This window comes from Cataglyphis hispanica, chromosome 22 (genome assembly GCF_021464435.1).
Source record: "Cataglyphis hispanica isolate Lineage 1 chromosome 22, ULB_Chis1_1.0, whole genome shotgun sequence".
NCBI lineage: Eukaryota > Metazoa > Arthropoda > Insecta > Hymenoptera > Formicidae > Cataglyphis > Cataglyphis hispanica.
The window spans coordinates 3,518,933-3,532,285 of NC_065975.1; the positions used below are offsets into that span (position 1 = coordinate 3,518,933).

A 13,353-nucleotide genomic window follows, 5' to 3' on the forward strand; every position below is an offset into this window, starting at 1 on the left:
GATATCAATCAACCGCATCCTTTTGATAATCGCTTTACGAATTCTATAACGTCACATTCTCAACCAGTTGCTTTTTAGTCTTGGATTGAGAGTTGTTATATACAGTCATTTTAACTATTATTTAAGTAATAATGAACTAGATTAAAAATAAATATTGATTATTTGAAAGAGAATGAAAAATTAATAGAATTGCAGATTTTTTTTTTTTTTTAAGATGAATTATGATAAAATCGTGTTTGATCTTCGAGGTAAAGAAACTTTATATCATTTCAAGTCTAACGCTTATTATTAATTTAATTAATTTAATTATTATTATTAAACCAAGATTTTCTCTAGATAAGTTTGTTATATCTTAATTTAACGTTATACAATATATCTTGATTAAAATATAATTGATCGAAATTTGGTAATAATTATTAGGATCGCTCATGTGTATTTTTTTTCGTTAGGTGAGCGTGAATTAGTGCAAAAGAAGACTTTCCAGAAATGGGTCAACTCCCACTTGGTTCGATGTTCGTGCCGGATCGGCGATTTATACGTCGATCTGCGCGACGGCAAAATGCTGATAAGACTCTTGGAGATTCTATCGGGTGAGCGTTTACCGCGTCCCACCAAGGGCAAGATGCGCATCCATTGCTTAGAAAATGTGGACAAGGCCCTGCAATTCTTGCGCGAGCAAAGGGTACATCTGGAGAATATGGGTTCTCATGACATCGTCGACGGGAATCCTCGTCTGAGTTTGGGTCTTATCTGGACGATCATCCTGCGATTCCAGATCCAAGATATTACAATCGAAGAGACGGACAATCAGGAGACCAAGTCCGCCAAGGACGCTTTACTACTTTGGTGTCAGATGAAGACCGCCGGTTATCACAACGTAAATGTAAGAAACTTTACGACATCGTGGCGGGACGGTCTGGCATTTAACGCAATCATCCATAAACACCGTCCGGACTTAATCCAGTTCGATAAGCTCTCCAAGTCGAACGCGATCCATAATCTTAACAATGCATTCAATGTCGCGGAAGACAAACTCGGTCTCACGAAACTCTTGGACGCTGAAGATATCTTCGTCGACCATCCGGACGAGAAGTCCATTATAACATATGTCGTTACATATTATCATTACTTCTCGAAGATGAAGCAAGAGACGGTGCAAGGTAAAAGGATCGGCAAAGTGGTCGGTATCGCGATGGAGAACGATCGTATGATACACGAATATGAGAGTCTCACCAGCGATCTTCTGCGCTGGATCGAAGCCACAATAGAGGCGCTTGGCGATCGCAGATTTGCGAATTCTCTAGTTGGCGTTCAGTCGCAACTCTCACAATTCTCGAATTATCGTACCGTGGAGAAACCGCCTAAATTCGTGGAGAAGGGTAATCTTGAAGTACTGTTGTTCACTCTGCAATCGAAAATGCGCGCAAACAATCAGAAACCTTACACGCCCAAAGAGGGTAAGATGATATCCGACATCAACAAGGCCTGGGAGAGACTAGAAAAGGCGGAGCACGAACGAGAATTGGCCTTACGTGAGGAATTGATTCGGCAGGAGAAGTTGGAGCAATTAGCGGCTAGATTTAATCGAAAGGCCAGCATGCGCGAGACATGGTTGTCAGAGAATCAACGACTGGTGTCGCAGGACAACTTTGGCTTTGACCTTGCCGCCGTGGAAGCTGCTGCCAAGAAACACGAAGCTATAGAAACCGACATTTTTGCCTATGAAGAGCGCGTGCAGGCTGTCATGGCAGTCTCACAGGAGCTCGAGGCTGAGAATTATCATGACATCGAGCGTATCAATGCCCGTAAAGACAACGTACTACGTTTGTGGAACTATCTTCTAGAACTGCTCCGTGCTAGGCGAATGCGGCTGGAGCTGTCGCTGCAACTGCAACAAAACTTCCAGGAGAAGTTATATATTCTGGATAGCATGGAGGAAATAAAGATGCGACTACTGACGGACGATTACGGTAAACACCTTATGGGCGTGGAGGATCTACTGCAAAAGCACTCTCTTGTCGAGGCAGACATCAACGTGTTAGGCGAGAGAGTCAAGGCCGTCGTTCAACAGAGCCAGAGATTCTTAGAGCACGGAGAGGGCTATCGACCATGCGACCCGGCCATCATAGTTGAACGTGTGCAACAGCTGGAGAATGCGTACGCCGAACTGGTGCGGCTAGCGATTGAGCGTCGCACCAGACTTGAGGAATCTCGGAAGCTTTGGCAATTTTATTGGGACATGGCCGATGAGGAGAATTGGATAAAGGAGAAGGAACAAATTGTATCTACGGGCGACATTGGTCACGATTTGACGACTATTAATCTGTTATTATCTAAGCACAAGGCGTTAGAAAATGAAATACAGTCACATGAGCCACAATTAATGTCGGTCGCTGCTGTTGGCGATGAACTAGTCCGGCAACAGCATTTCGGTTCGGATCGTATTCAAGAGAGACTCCAAGAAATTCTTGCCATGTGGAATCATCTACTGGATCTGGCAGCTTTCAGAAGAAAACGGCTCGAAGAGGCTGTTGATTACCACCAGCTCTTTGCGGACGCAGACGATATTGACATTTGGATGTTGGATACATTACGGCTCGTCTCATCGGAAGATGTTGGTAGAGACGAGGCAAATGTGCAATCGTTATTGAAAAAGCATAAGGACGTGACAGATGAGCTCAAGAATTACGCTACGACTATCGAGCAACTTCATCAGCAGGCGTCTACGTTGGGCGAGCAGGATGCCAAGTCGCCGGAAGTCCTGGAAAGACTGACCTCGATAGACAACAGGTACAAAGAGCTTCTCGAGCTGGCTAAAGTGCGTAAGCAAAGACTCTTGGATGCCTTGTCATTGTACAAGGTATTCAGCGAGACTGACGGAGTTGAGCAATGGATCGGCGAGAAAAACAGGATGTTGGATACGATGGTGCCCGTCAAGGACATCGAAGACGTCGAGATCATGAAACACCGTTACAACGGCTTTGAGAAAGAAATGAACGCAAATGCATCTCGCGTCGCCGTGGTTAATCAATTAGCTAGACAATTGCTACACGTCGAGCATCCGAACTCGGAACAGATAATCGCACGACAGAATGAACTCAATCAGAAATGGGCCGAGCTGCGCGAGAAGGCGGAGAGCAAACGCGAAGAGTTGAACTCCGCACACGGCGTGCAGACATTCCATATTGAGTGTCGCGAGACCGTGTCGTGGATCGAAGATAAGAAGCGAATCTTGCAGCAGACTGATAGTCTAGAGATGGATCTGACCGGCGTGATGACGTTACAGCGCAGACTGAGTGGCATGGAACGTGATCTGGCGGCCATTCAAGCCAAATTGGATTCTCTGGAGAAGGAAGCGGAGGTCATACAGAAAGAACATCCAGAAGAGGCAGCTGTGATACGCGACAGAATCGCGCAGATCCATCTGATTTGGGAGCAGCTAACGCAAATGTTAAAGGAACGTGACGCCAAACTCGAAGAGGCCGGAGATTTGCACCGGTTCCTGCGTGATCTCGATCACTTCCAAGCATGGCTCACGAAAACTCAGACTGACGTTGCCAGCGAGGACACACCAACCAGCCTCGCTGATGCCGAGAAGCTCCTTACACAGCATCAGAACATCAAGGAAGAAATCGATAATTACACCGACGATTATCAGAAGATGATGGAATACGGTGAACGATTGACAACGGAGGCTGGCGATGGCGATACACAATACATGTTCCTACGGGAAAGATTGAATGCGCTGAAGATGGGCTGGGAAGAGCTACATCAGATGTGGGTGAATCGTCAGAATTTGCTATCCAATTCTTTGAATCTACAGGTGTTTGATCGAGACGCGCGTCAAGCGGAAGTACTCCTATCGCAACAGGAGCACATTCTCGCTAAGGATGAAACGCCAGCCAACTTCGAACAAGCAGAGCATATGATCAAGCGGCACGAAGCTTTTATGACGACTATGGACGCCAACGATGAAAAGATTAATTCAGTTGTGCAATTTGCCGGACGTTTGGTCGATGAGGGACACTTCGCGGCCGATAAAGTGAAGAAGAAGGCCGAGAGCATCAACGAGCGTCGCCGAGTCAATCGCGAGAGAGCTAATCAACTTATGGAGAAACTGAAAGATCAGCTTCAGTTACAGATGTTCCTGCAGGATTGCGAGGAACTTGGCGAATGGGTGCAAGAGAAACATATCACCGCTCAGGACGAGACATATAGAAGCGCAAAGACTATTCACAGCAAGTGGACTCGTCACCAGGCATTTGAGGCGGAGATTGCGAGCAATAAAGATCGTTTGCAACAATTGCAGCAAGCCGCGGAAGAATTGATTCAACAGAAACCAGACTTGGCCGAAATTATTAACCCGAAAGTAGCCGAATTAGCGGATCAATTCGTGGATTTGGAGACTACGACTCATGATAAAGGTGAACGATTGTTTGATGCAAATCGCGAGGTATTGATACACCAGACTTGCGATGACATCGACTCTTGGATGAACGAGCTGGAGAAGCAGATAGAGAGTACTGACACTGGTTCTGATTTGGCTTCTGTGAATATATTGATGCAGAAGCAACAAATGATCGAGACACAAATGGCGGTGAAAGCAAAACAAGTTACCGAACTTGACAAGCAGGCGCAACATTTGCAGCGCACAGTGCCGGACGATAAAATGGAGGAGATCAAGTGCAAAAAGGAGAAAGTTGCTCAGAGATTCGCGCAGCTTAAGGCGCCGCTCATTGATCGCCAACGACAGCTCGAGAAAAAGAAGGAAGCCTTCCAATTCCGGCGCGACATCGAAGATGAGAAACTGTGGATTGCGGAGAAGATGCCGCAGGCAACTAGTACCGAATACGGAAACTCGTTGTTTAATGTTCACATGCTGAAGAAGAAAAATCAATCGTTGCGTACCGAGATCGACAACCATGAACCTAGGATCAATCTAGTGTGCAATAACGGACAGAAGCTGATAGATGAAGGACACGAGGATAGTCCTGAATTCCAGAAACTGATATCCGAATTAACAGAAAAGTGGCGCGAGCTAAAGGACGCGGTCGATGATAGAAACAAGCATTTGCTGCAAAACGAGAAGGCGCAGCAGTACTTCTTCGACGCTACCGAAGCCGAGTCGTGGATGAGCGAGCAGGAGCTGTACATGATGGTTGAAGATCGTGGTAAGGATGAGATCTCTGCACAGAATTTGATGAAAAAGCACGAGTCTTTGGAACACGCGGTCGAGGATTACGCGGAAACGATTCGTCAACTTGGCGAGACTGCCCGGCAGCTCATAAACGATCAGCATCCGTTGGCCGATCAGATCGCCGTGAAGCAATCGCAGGTAGACAAACTCTATGCCGGTTTGAAGGATCTGGCGGGTGAGCGACGCGCCAAATTGGACGAGGCACTCCAATTATTCATGTTGAACCGCGAGGTCGATGATCTCGAACAATGGATTCAGGAACGCGAACTGGTCGCCGGTAGTCACGAATTGGGTCAGGATTACGATCACGTAACTTTATTGTGGGAGAGATTTAAGGAATTTGCGCGCGACACTGAAGCGATCGGTTCCGAGCGCGTAGAAGCCGTGAACGGCATCGCCGATTCTCTGATTGCCACCGGGCACTCCGATGCGGCGACGATCGCTGAATGGAAGGACGGCTTAAACGAAGTCTGGCAAGATCTGCTCGAATTAATTGAGACGCGCACGCAGATGTTGGTGGCCAGTCGTGAACTGCACAAGTTCTTCCACGACTGCAAGGATGTTCTCGGCAGAATCCTGGAAAAACAAAACGCCATGTCAGATGAATTGGGACGAGATGCCGGCTCGGTATCTGCCCTCCAACGTAAGCACGCCAACTTCATCCAGGATTTGTCCACATTGCAGAGTCAAGTTACGCAGATCGAGGAGGAATCCGCCAAACTGCAAGCGAGTTACGCCGGTGACAAAGCACGAGAGATTACGAATCGTGAAGCCGAAGTTGTGGCAGCATGGAACAATTTGCAATCACTGTGCGAGGGCAGACGAACTAAACTGGAAGACACCGGAGATCTCTTCAGATTCTTCAACATGGTTAGGACCTTGATGATCTGGATGGACGACGTTGTGCGTCAAATGAATACATCCGAAAAGCCACGCGACGTTGCCGGTGTTGAATTACTGATGAACAATCATCAGAGTTTAAAGGCGGAAATCGATGCCAGAGAGGATAATCTGATGGCGTGCATTAATCTCGGGAAAGACTTGCTAGCCAGAAATCATTACGCTAGCGCACAGATAAAGGAAAAATTGGCAGCATTGACCGATCACAGAAACGCGCTTTTACATCGGTGGGAAGAACGTTGGGAAAATTTGCAGCTCAGTAAGTATTTGAAAATTTATTTCAATTTTATATTGCACAATTTGATATCTTTCAAATAATATTATTGAGATACTGAGTATCTATATCTAGTGTTTTGAAAATCATAAATATATTATACATATATTCATGTGTGTTTATTTATATTTGTTTATTTTTTGCCATAGTTTTGGAAGTCTATCAGTTTGCCCGAGATGCAGCAGTTGCTGAAGCATGGTTAATCGCTCAAGAACCGTATCTTATGAGCCAGGAGCTCGGTGTAAGTACTTATTTTTATGAACATAAACTCGAAATTTTAATCGAGCGAGCAATCTACTTAAAAAAGAAAATTATTTTTTTTATAGCATACTATCGACGAAGTTGAAAATTTGATCAAGAAACATGAAGCTTTTGAAAAATCGGCAGCTGCACAAGAAGAAAGATTTAGTGCCTTGCACCGGCTTACCACAGTGAGTAATCAAACACATGTGCAAACACAGTCATTCCTAGGTAATATTGTAATAGAAAATGCCGCAAATTAATTATATTAATATTACAAATTACCTATTTAAATATACAAATCTTACCACATTCATATACAGTTATTTGTTGCGTGTATTTCTAGCTTCTTTATTACAACGCTAGTATAATTTAATAAAACACAGTACAAATTATGAATATTACGGTTTTGGAAATAAACAATGTTCCTCTCTTAATGCACAGTTTGAATTGAAAGAACTGAAGCGACGGGAGCAAGAAAGGGAAGAAGAGGAAAGACGTAAGAAGGAAGAGGCGGCAGCGGCGGAGGCCGCACGTTTGGCCAAGGCAACGCCCGTTACTAGTCCAGACGAACCACTTAGTGAAAGGTAATGTGTAAATATTTCGTCGTGATTATATGATGATACGATTTATCATGAATAAATTTTGTTTGCTGCAGAGCCGAAACTGACGGAGCAACAAGCGGAGAACGCGCTGGAGAAGACGAGGGACACGGTAATATGACTGCACTTAATAATATGTTTTGGGTTTATACTAATCGAAACTATAACTCTTCTCGGTACTTACCTTCTGATTCGTCTTACAATTTTGCATTCCATTTGATGATGTTAGTGTTGATGAATAACGATCGGTATTTAATATACGTACATTATTTAGAATGTAATGTCGAGTGCTTTTCTAATGGGGTTGTACGTGTACGTTGTAAAACTTCTATTGATTGGCGTAGTAACGATTGCGAGATGGTAGTAATTAATTTTGTTTAACCGAGAGAGATTGAAAGAACTAAATCGAGTTTAGTATATAAGCATTTTTTTTCCTTTTTTGGAATAATATCGGTACAAGAATCTTGCTTCTTGACATAAAATTTAACTCTGGCGACTAGCATTACGGTTTGTTTGGATAAGCATGTGCGATATCGCTAACAGCACGTTTATTTTTGCCTTCTATCCGCGTAACCTAAATCTATTCCGATCCGTACATCCATCGGTCCATATTATCCTTTCCGAATGCACCCTAATGCGGCACGGAATGCACGAACCACAGTGGCACATCGCAAGGCTTCTACACGTACACCACAGCCTCAAGACAAGCCCAAGGAAGGTGAGTGTTACGTGATGCGTGTAAAACTTGTGCAGGTTAAAACCTTCATATTAAGTACATTTCTTAATATTTCACTACGACTGCCTTGAAATTATAATCGGATCTTATGGTGGTTCCTGTAATTTCTCATCAAATTGGTGATGGATGGATAATCACAACATTGTATCTTCAGTACTTAAATTGCTTTTCTCTGTGGATTCATCACATAAGCATCTAGTCACATATGTTACGATAATTTTATATCTTTCAGCGTATTTGTAGCAGCACCGCATTTATCACTCTCGCCCGTACAAGCCATCATTTATGAGCTTCTATAAATTTTTTTCTCTACCAGGTGTTGGCTGTTTTATTACCAGAGATGCTCTTCTCGTCATCTATCACAAGTTGATATATCAATCATATATTTCATAATTTATTAAATATTTCAAATAATATAGATAATATTTAGTGAACATACACATATGTACGTGAAACGATATACACGTATCTATAATAATTATTTTAATTAAATATTATCTATATTATTATTATTAACTTTTTTGTCGTACTATAAACTCTGTTATAAACCATTTCATTTCGCACGGCTGACTTGGTAGGTACATATTTGAACTATCGTATTCCATCGCACGATTATGTGTCGACTTACATAATTGATAAAATGCTTAAATATCTTATTAAAAGGTAAGCATATCAGATTCGTTTCTTGGTCGTCATTTTACAGATGTAGAAAACACGACTCTATGTTCTATTGTTTACTGTTTACTTGAACATTTGAACGCGATATATCATTATAAATAATATAAATATTTATATTGTATATGAATATATATATTTATACATATATAATATAAATATAGTAATATATTTTTTAAATATATTAATAAAAATATTAATTAATTATAATATTATAAAATATAGTTTTATTATAAATTTTATATATATATATATATATATATATATATATATATATATATATATAAAACTCACGATTAGTGTTGAATAATCTTTGCAATAAAATTTTAAATCTCGTTTTTGGGATAGCTTCGTGTTTTTCATTATAGTAATTGAAAGACTGTATAATTGATATAATTGTTGACTACATATATATATATATATATTTATATATTTATATATATGCGTAAAGTATTAATATCACGTGTTGTACATCTAAGAATAATATATACATAGCATGATTTTGTGATTGGTGTGGTGTAGTGCATGCACAAAAACCTAGGCAACTGTCTTTCCGGGTAGGAGAAGGGATTCCTGTCGCGCCAACCTCTGCAAAAACTCCGCCGCATGGTACTCCTCGCACACCGACAAGTAAGTGTTCAATGATCTGCGTCTCAAATTATATATACAATGTACGATATTGTTTATTAATATCTTTCCTTCTTGCGACATTATCTCAATTGTCTTATGATTAAATAGCAGTCAATGTAAACTGCATAATCGATGAAAGATTCTATATCTTTAATTTATGATTGAGAAATTTCAGATATAAGGATGCAATTGATATCGGGATTAATCCGTGTGGAAATAATCTGTCTCTTCTTCGAAGGTGGTTTTCGTTTCCAACGGTCCTAAGGCACACGTGCTGCCGTGCTCATCCACAAAACGGCAAGCTTTTATGACCCGCAGAACTTCGTCCACCGATCGCGGTAAATCGTCATCGTTTATTGTTACGTGGCGTATGATTCGTTGTGCGTCTATAACGAATAGAGCTCTACAGGCTACCCCGTGCTTTTTATTTAATACACCATAGTCCTTCGCTATCTGATGACTCCGGTCGGAGAGGAGTGGAATTTTCATTTCGCCTAAACCTCCTTGTTTTCGCGGTGTCGTCACCCATGCAAAGTGCGAAAATTTGGAATCTGTTGAGATAGCTATTATCTCCGAATCTATAATATAATATTGGAATTACAAAATAGTAAAACATGAGATTACTTTATTAATTTTAATAAATTATTTAATAAATTATTTTAATAAATTAATTTTAATAAATTATATTTTTTTTGTATGTGTCATAGATGAACATACGGAATGATGACATACAGAAAAATTAATTTATTTTGTAAAAAAAAAATCATATTCACAAAAATTTCTAATAAAATCAATTCGAAATTATTGCAAAGATCAAGAATTGAATTAAGAATTTTAAAAATATAACAATAGACTTTATTTTGTAAAAATGAGAAATCTCGTTTTTTTCTATAAATATATTAAAAATCTTATTTTTATATAAATATATATTTTGTCAAAGCATTTCGATATTAAAAATTGCATTAAAATGCTAATTTCATACCAATAAGTCGGAATTCGGCGATGCGATCACTAAATTGAATAAGCTCGATGGGGCATATGAACGAGAAATCGCTTGGATAGAAGAGAAGTACCACGTATTTTTCCGGAAAATCTTTCGACGATATCTCTTGCATCTTTAAATCAATTATCGCCACACCCGACCAGGGTGGTGCGGGCCTTGATACCGCTGGTATCAATCGTACTTCTGGTGTATCTCGAGTTTTAGTTTTTTCTGCACAACAAGAGCTCATATCGAACGTATTATTTTTATCTCAACATAATTGTATTAATGTATTTTTCGAGACCGAGATTGCGTGTCTCGTACAAATTATATTGCAAATCGTTATAACTACAGATACACGAGACCTTTCATGATCGATTTTGTTTTTATTCGTTGTCTCTCACGCGACTTCACTATTTTTAAAAAACGTTAAAAGTATATATATATATATATATATATATATATATATATATATATATATATATAGACACACACACACACACATATGTGTATATTCCATCGCGAAAAATAAATTCTCACGAGATGTTGTAAAAAATATATTGCTTTTCTATTAAGATTTATTTTAAATAATATATTGATTTTTGATTGATTGATAAAGAAAGAACATTTTTGAAAATATATAATCTCTTTTATTTGAACATATTTCGAGAATTTTTTATTTTTTTTAGATAAAGAGTGTTGAAATCAAGGATAATTAATTTAATTGCTGAAAATTACTTTGAAACTCTCTGCAAGTGTTTCCTTCAAATTTATTGCAAAAAAAAATGATGCAGATTTGATATTAAAACTGTTCAAATGGAACTTTATTGTGAATTGTGAGTATAGTTCATAAAAGAGCTCATAAAAGAGCTGTGATAATGCCTCAAATATGCATCATTTTTGTAACTAAAAGTTTTTATTAAAGGAAATAGACCATTATATATAATGGTCTATTTCCTTTAATTAACTAAAAAAAAAAAGATGGTGAGTTCACTATTTTATCTTCCTAAACTAAAGGAGATGCGCTACAACAAATATGTATTATATATATACTATATTGAAATAGATGCAATTACTCTTATACGATAATTAATAATTCTCAAGATAAATAAAAAATTTATATTATTTATTATGTTTAGTTTATATATCGATTATTTGACATTTGCATGAGCATGTTGCATGAAACGTATCTTCGTATATATTCGTATGTAGTTAGAGGGCATGAAGAAGTAATATAATATACATATATGTGGATTATTAGTGAGACAAATTTGTTTACCTGATCAATTCTCTGCTACAAGCTAGGTGGTTCAGGGTACAGAGTAAGTAGCTAATAAACGTTATGTGTGTTGCGTACGTCGTTAAGCTCCAAAAGGCGGAAGCGGCTCCGAGTCTTTAAGGCGTAAGGAACGAAGTCGCAGCAAGTCACCGTTTAGGAGTTTCCGCTGGAGAAAGTCCGCCAAGTCGCCGAGTTTAGATCGCAGTGGCGTGAGTGACGATGAGCGTAGTATTCCCGGTAAGTGGAGAAAAGAGATTTTACGTGGCCTATAGTAGTTAGAGATTTATATGTTCACTCATTCGATATTTCTTTTTTTTTTTTTTTTTACTTACACTTTCTCGTTTTACCTTCACTCTTTTTACATGTTTAAATGTAAGACAGCCGAGACGTGAGAAAAACGGATAATCCATCTTCAACATCTAACAATAAATTAATCATAATTCGAAAATTGGAAATGTGATTTTTGTTTCTGATCGAATTTTGTACGCGAAATTCTAAATTGCCGTTGCGATAATTGTTATTGAATATCCAGGTAGATATTATGATCTTTCATATATTTGTATCTAGCATCTATATAATTGCTTTACTAATTAATCATTATTTATTTTCAGTTACTATTTAAGCATACATATATTTTTAACAATTAATTTATCACTATAATGTGTTTGAAGAAGTCAGCTGTGATAAAATTATGTTTTATAGTGGGAAGACATTCAGAGAGCTACATTGTATTCGACTAACAAGTAAAGGAACGAATAATTGGGACATATTTCTGTTTCAAGTACCGTTATAAAGATATATCAATGCATGTCGGCCTGTTAATGAGTTTAAACGATAAACAAACGAACTTTTTGAATTGAAATAACAAGGAATTAAAAACAGATTTTCATGTGTTGTGGACGGCATATTCCATCGAAAGCATGTTATGACTAATCCTTATAATAATAATGTCATTAATTACAGCTTTATTGTCCACCGAAAGAGCAAGGGATACATAATGTTGTTTTTCTCTCCAGATAATAATTTATTTATTAAACTAAATTTTTTAGAAAGTCGTTCTCTCACCGATTAAATAGTGATGACTCGAATAATAAATAATGATGAATGTTATCTTTTGCAGAGCAACGAAGTCCGAGCGACGACGAATTCGAAGGACCGTTACAGCGGAAGCACGAATGGGAGAGTACGACGAAGAAGGCATCCAATCGCTCCTGGGATAAGGTGTACATGGTCGTACGCGGGCAGAACTTATGTGTATATAAAGATCAGAAGTCGTACAAGGCTTCGCCTGATCAGTCGTACAAAGGAGAAGCTCCCCTTGATTTACGAGGCGCGACTATTACCGTAGCGAGTGATTACACTAAGAAGAAACATGTCTTCCGAGTCAAGTTAGTATCCAACGCATTTCAATTATACTTCATTTGCATTTTACGCTTCTGCTGATGCAAATGTTATTATATTATTATTATCTGTTTTCTTATAGGTCGCAAAGCGGATCCGACTTCCTGTTCCAGGCCAAAGATGACGCCGAGATGAACGAATGGGTGTCCGTATTGAATCAAGCGGCGCAAGGAACATCAGGTGCAAGTACGTCCAGAGCTCACACTCTACCCGCCCCGACACAAGCCGAAACTAAGCGGCGTAGTTTCTTCACTCTCAAGAAAAAGTAAGTGTTGTTTGAGAAATTTTGTTGTCATATCGTAATAATATCGTACGTGAGAACTTAAGACGATATGAATATCGAATTCGAACTGATCGGCGCAAGAATTTCAAGCTAAAAGCCAAATAAATTTTGTAAATTTCGTCAAATAAAAATATACTTACAACGTAATAATAAT

General features: G+C 39.2%; 1 protein-coding gene across 7 annotated transcripts in view; it reads left to right on the plus strand.

Annotated features, from left to right (window-relative positions):
- LOC126857715 (spectrin beta chain) overlaps positions 1 to 13,353 on the plus strand; it is a 32,973-nt gene that overhangs the window by 15,528 nt on the left and 4,092 nt on the right. Inside the window, exons 3-12 of one of the 7 annotated variants that reach the window (XM_050607399.1) lie at positions 450 to 6,356; positions 6,521 to 6,612; positions 6,698 to 6,802; positions 7,056 to 7,198; positions 7,270 to 7,325; positions 7,875 to 7,931; positions 9,147 to 9,254; positions 11,603 to 11,752; positions 12,636 to 12,903; positions 12,999 to 13,181. In XM_050607399.1, the coding sequence (XP_050463356.1) occupies positions 450 to 6,356; positions 6,521 to 6,612; positions 6,698 to 6,802; positions 7,056 to 7,198; positions 7,270 to 7,325; positions 7,875 to 7,931; positions 9,147 to 9,254; positions 11,603 to 11,752; positions 12,636 to 12,903; positions 12,999 to 13,181 (7,069 nt within the window). Of the gene's footprint in view, positions 1 to 449; positions 6,357 to 6,520; positions 6,613 to 6,697; positions 6,803 to 7,055; positions 7,199 to 7,269; positions 7,326 to 7,874; positions 7,932 to 9,146; positions 9,255 to 9,492; positions 9,653 to 11,602; positions 11,753 to 12,635; positions 12,904 to 12,998; positions 13,182 to 13,353 lie in introns of those variants that run through there. The other 6 variants (XM_050607401.1, XM_050607400.1, XM_050607403.1 and 3 more) reach the window with 6 other exon arrangements.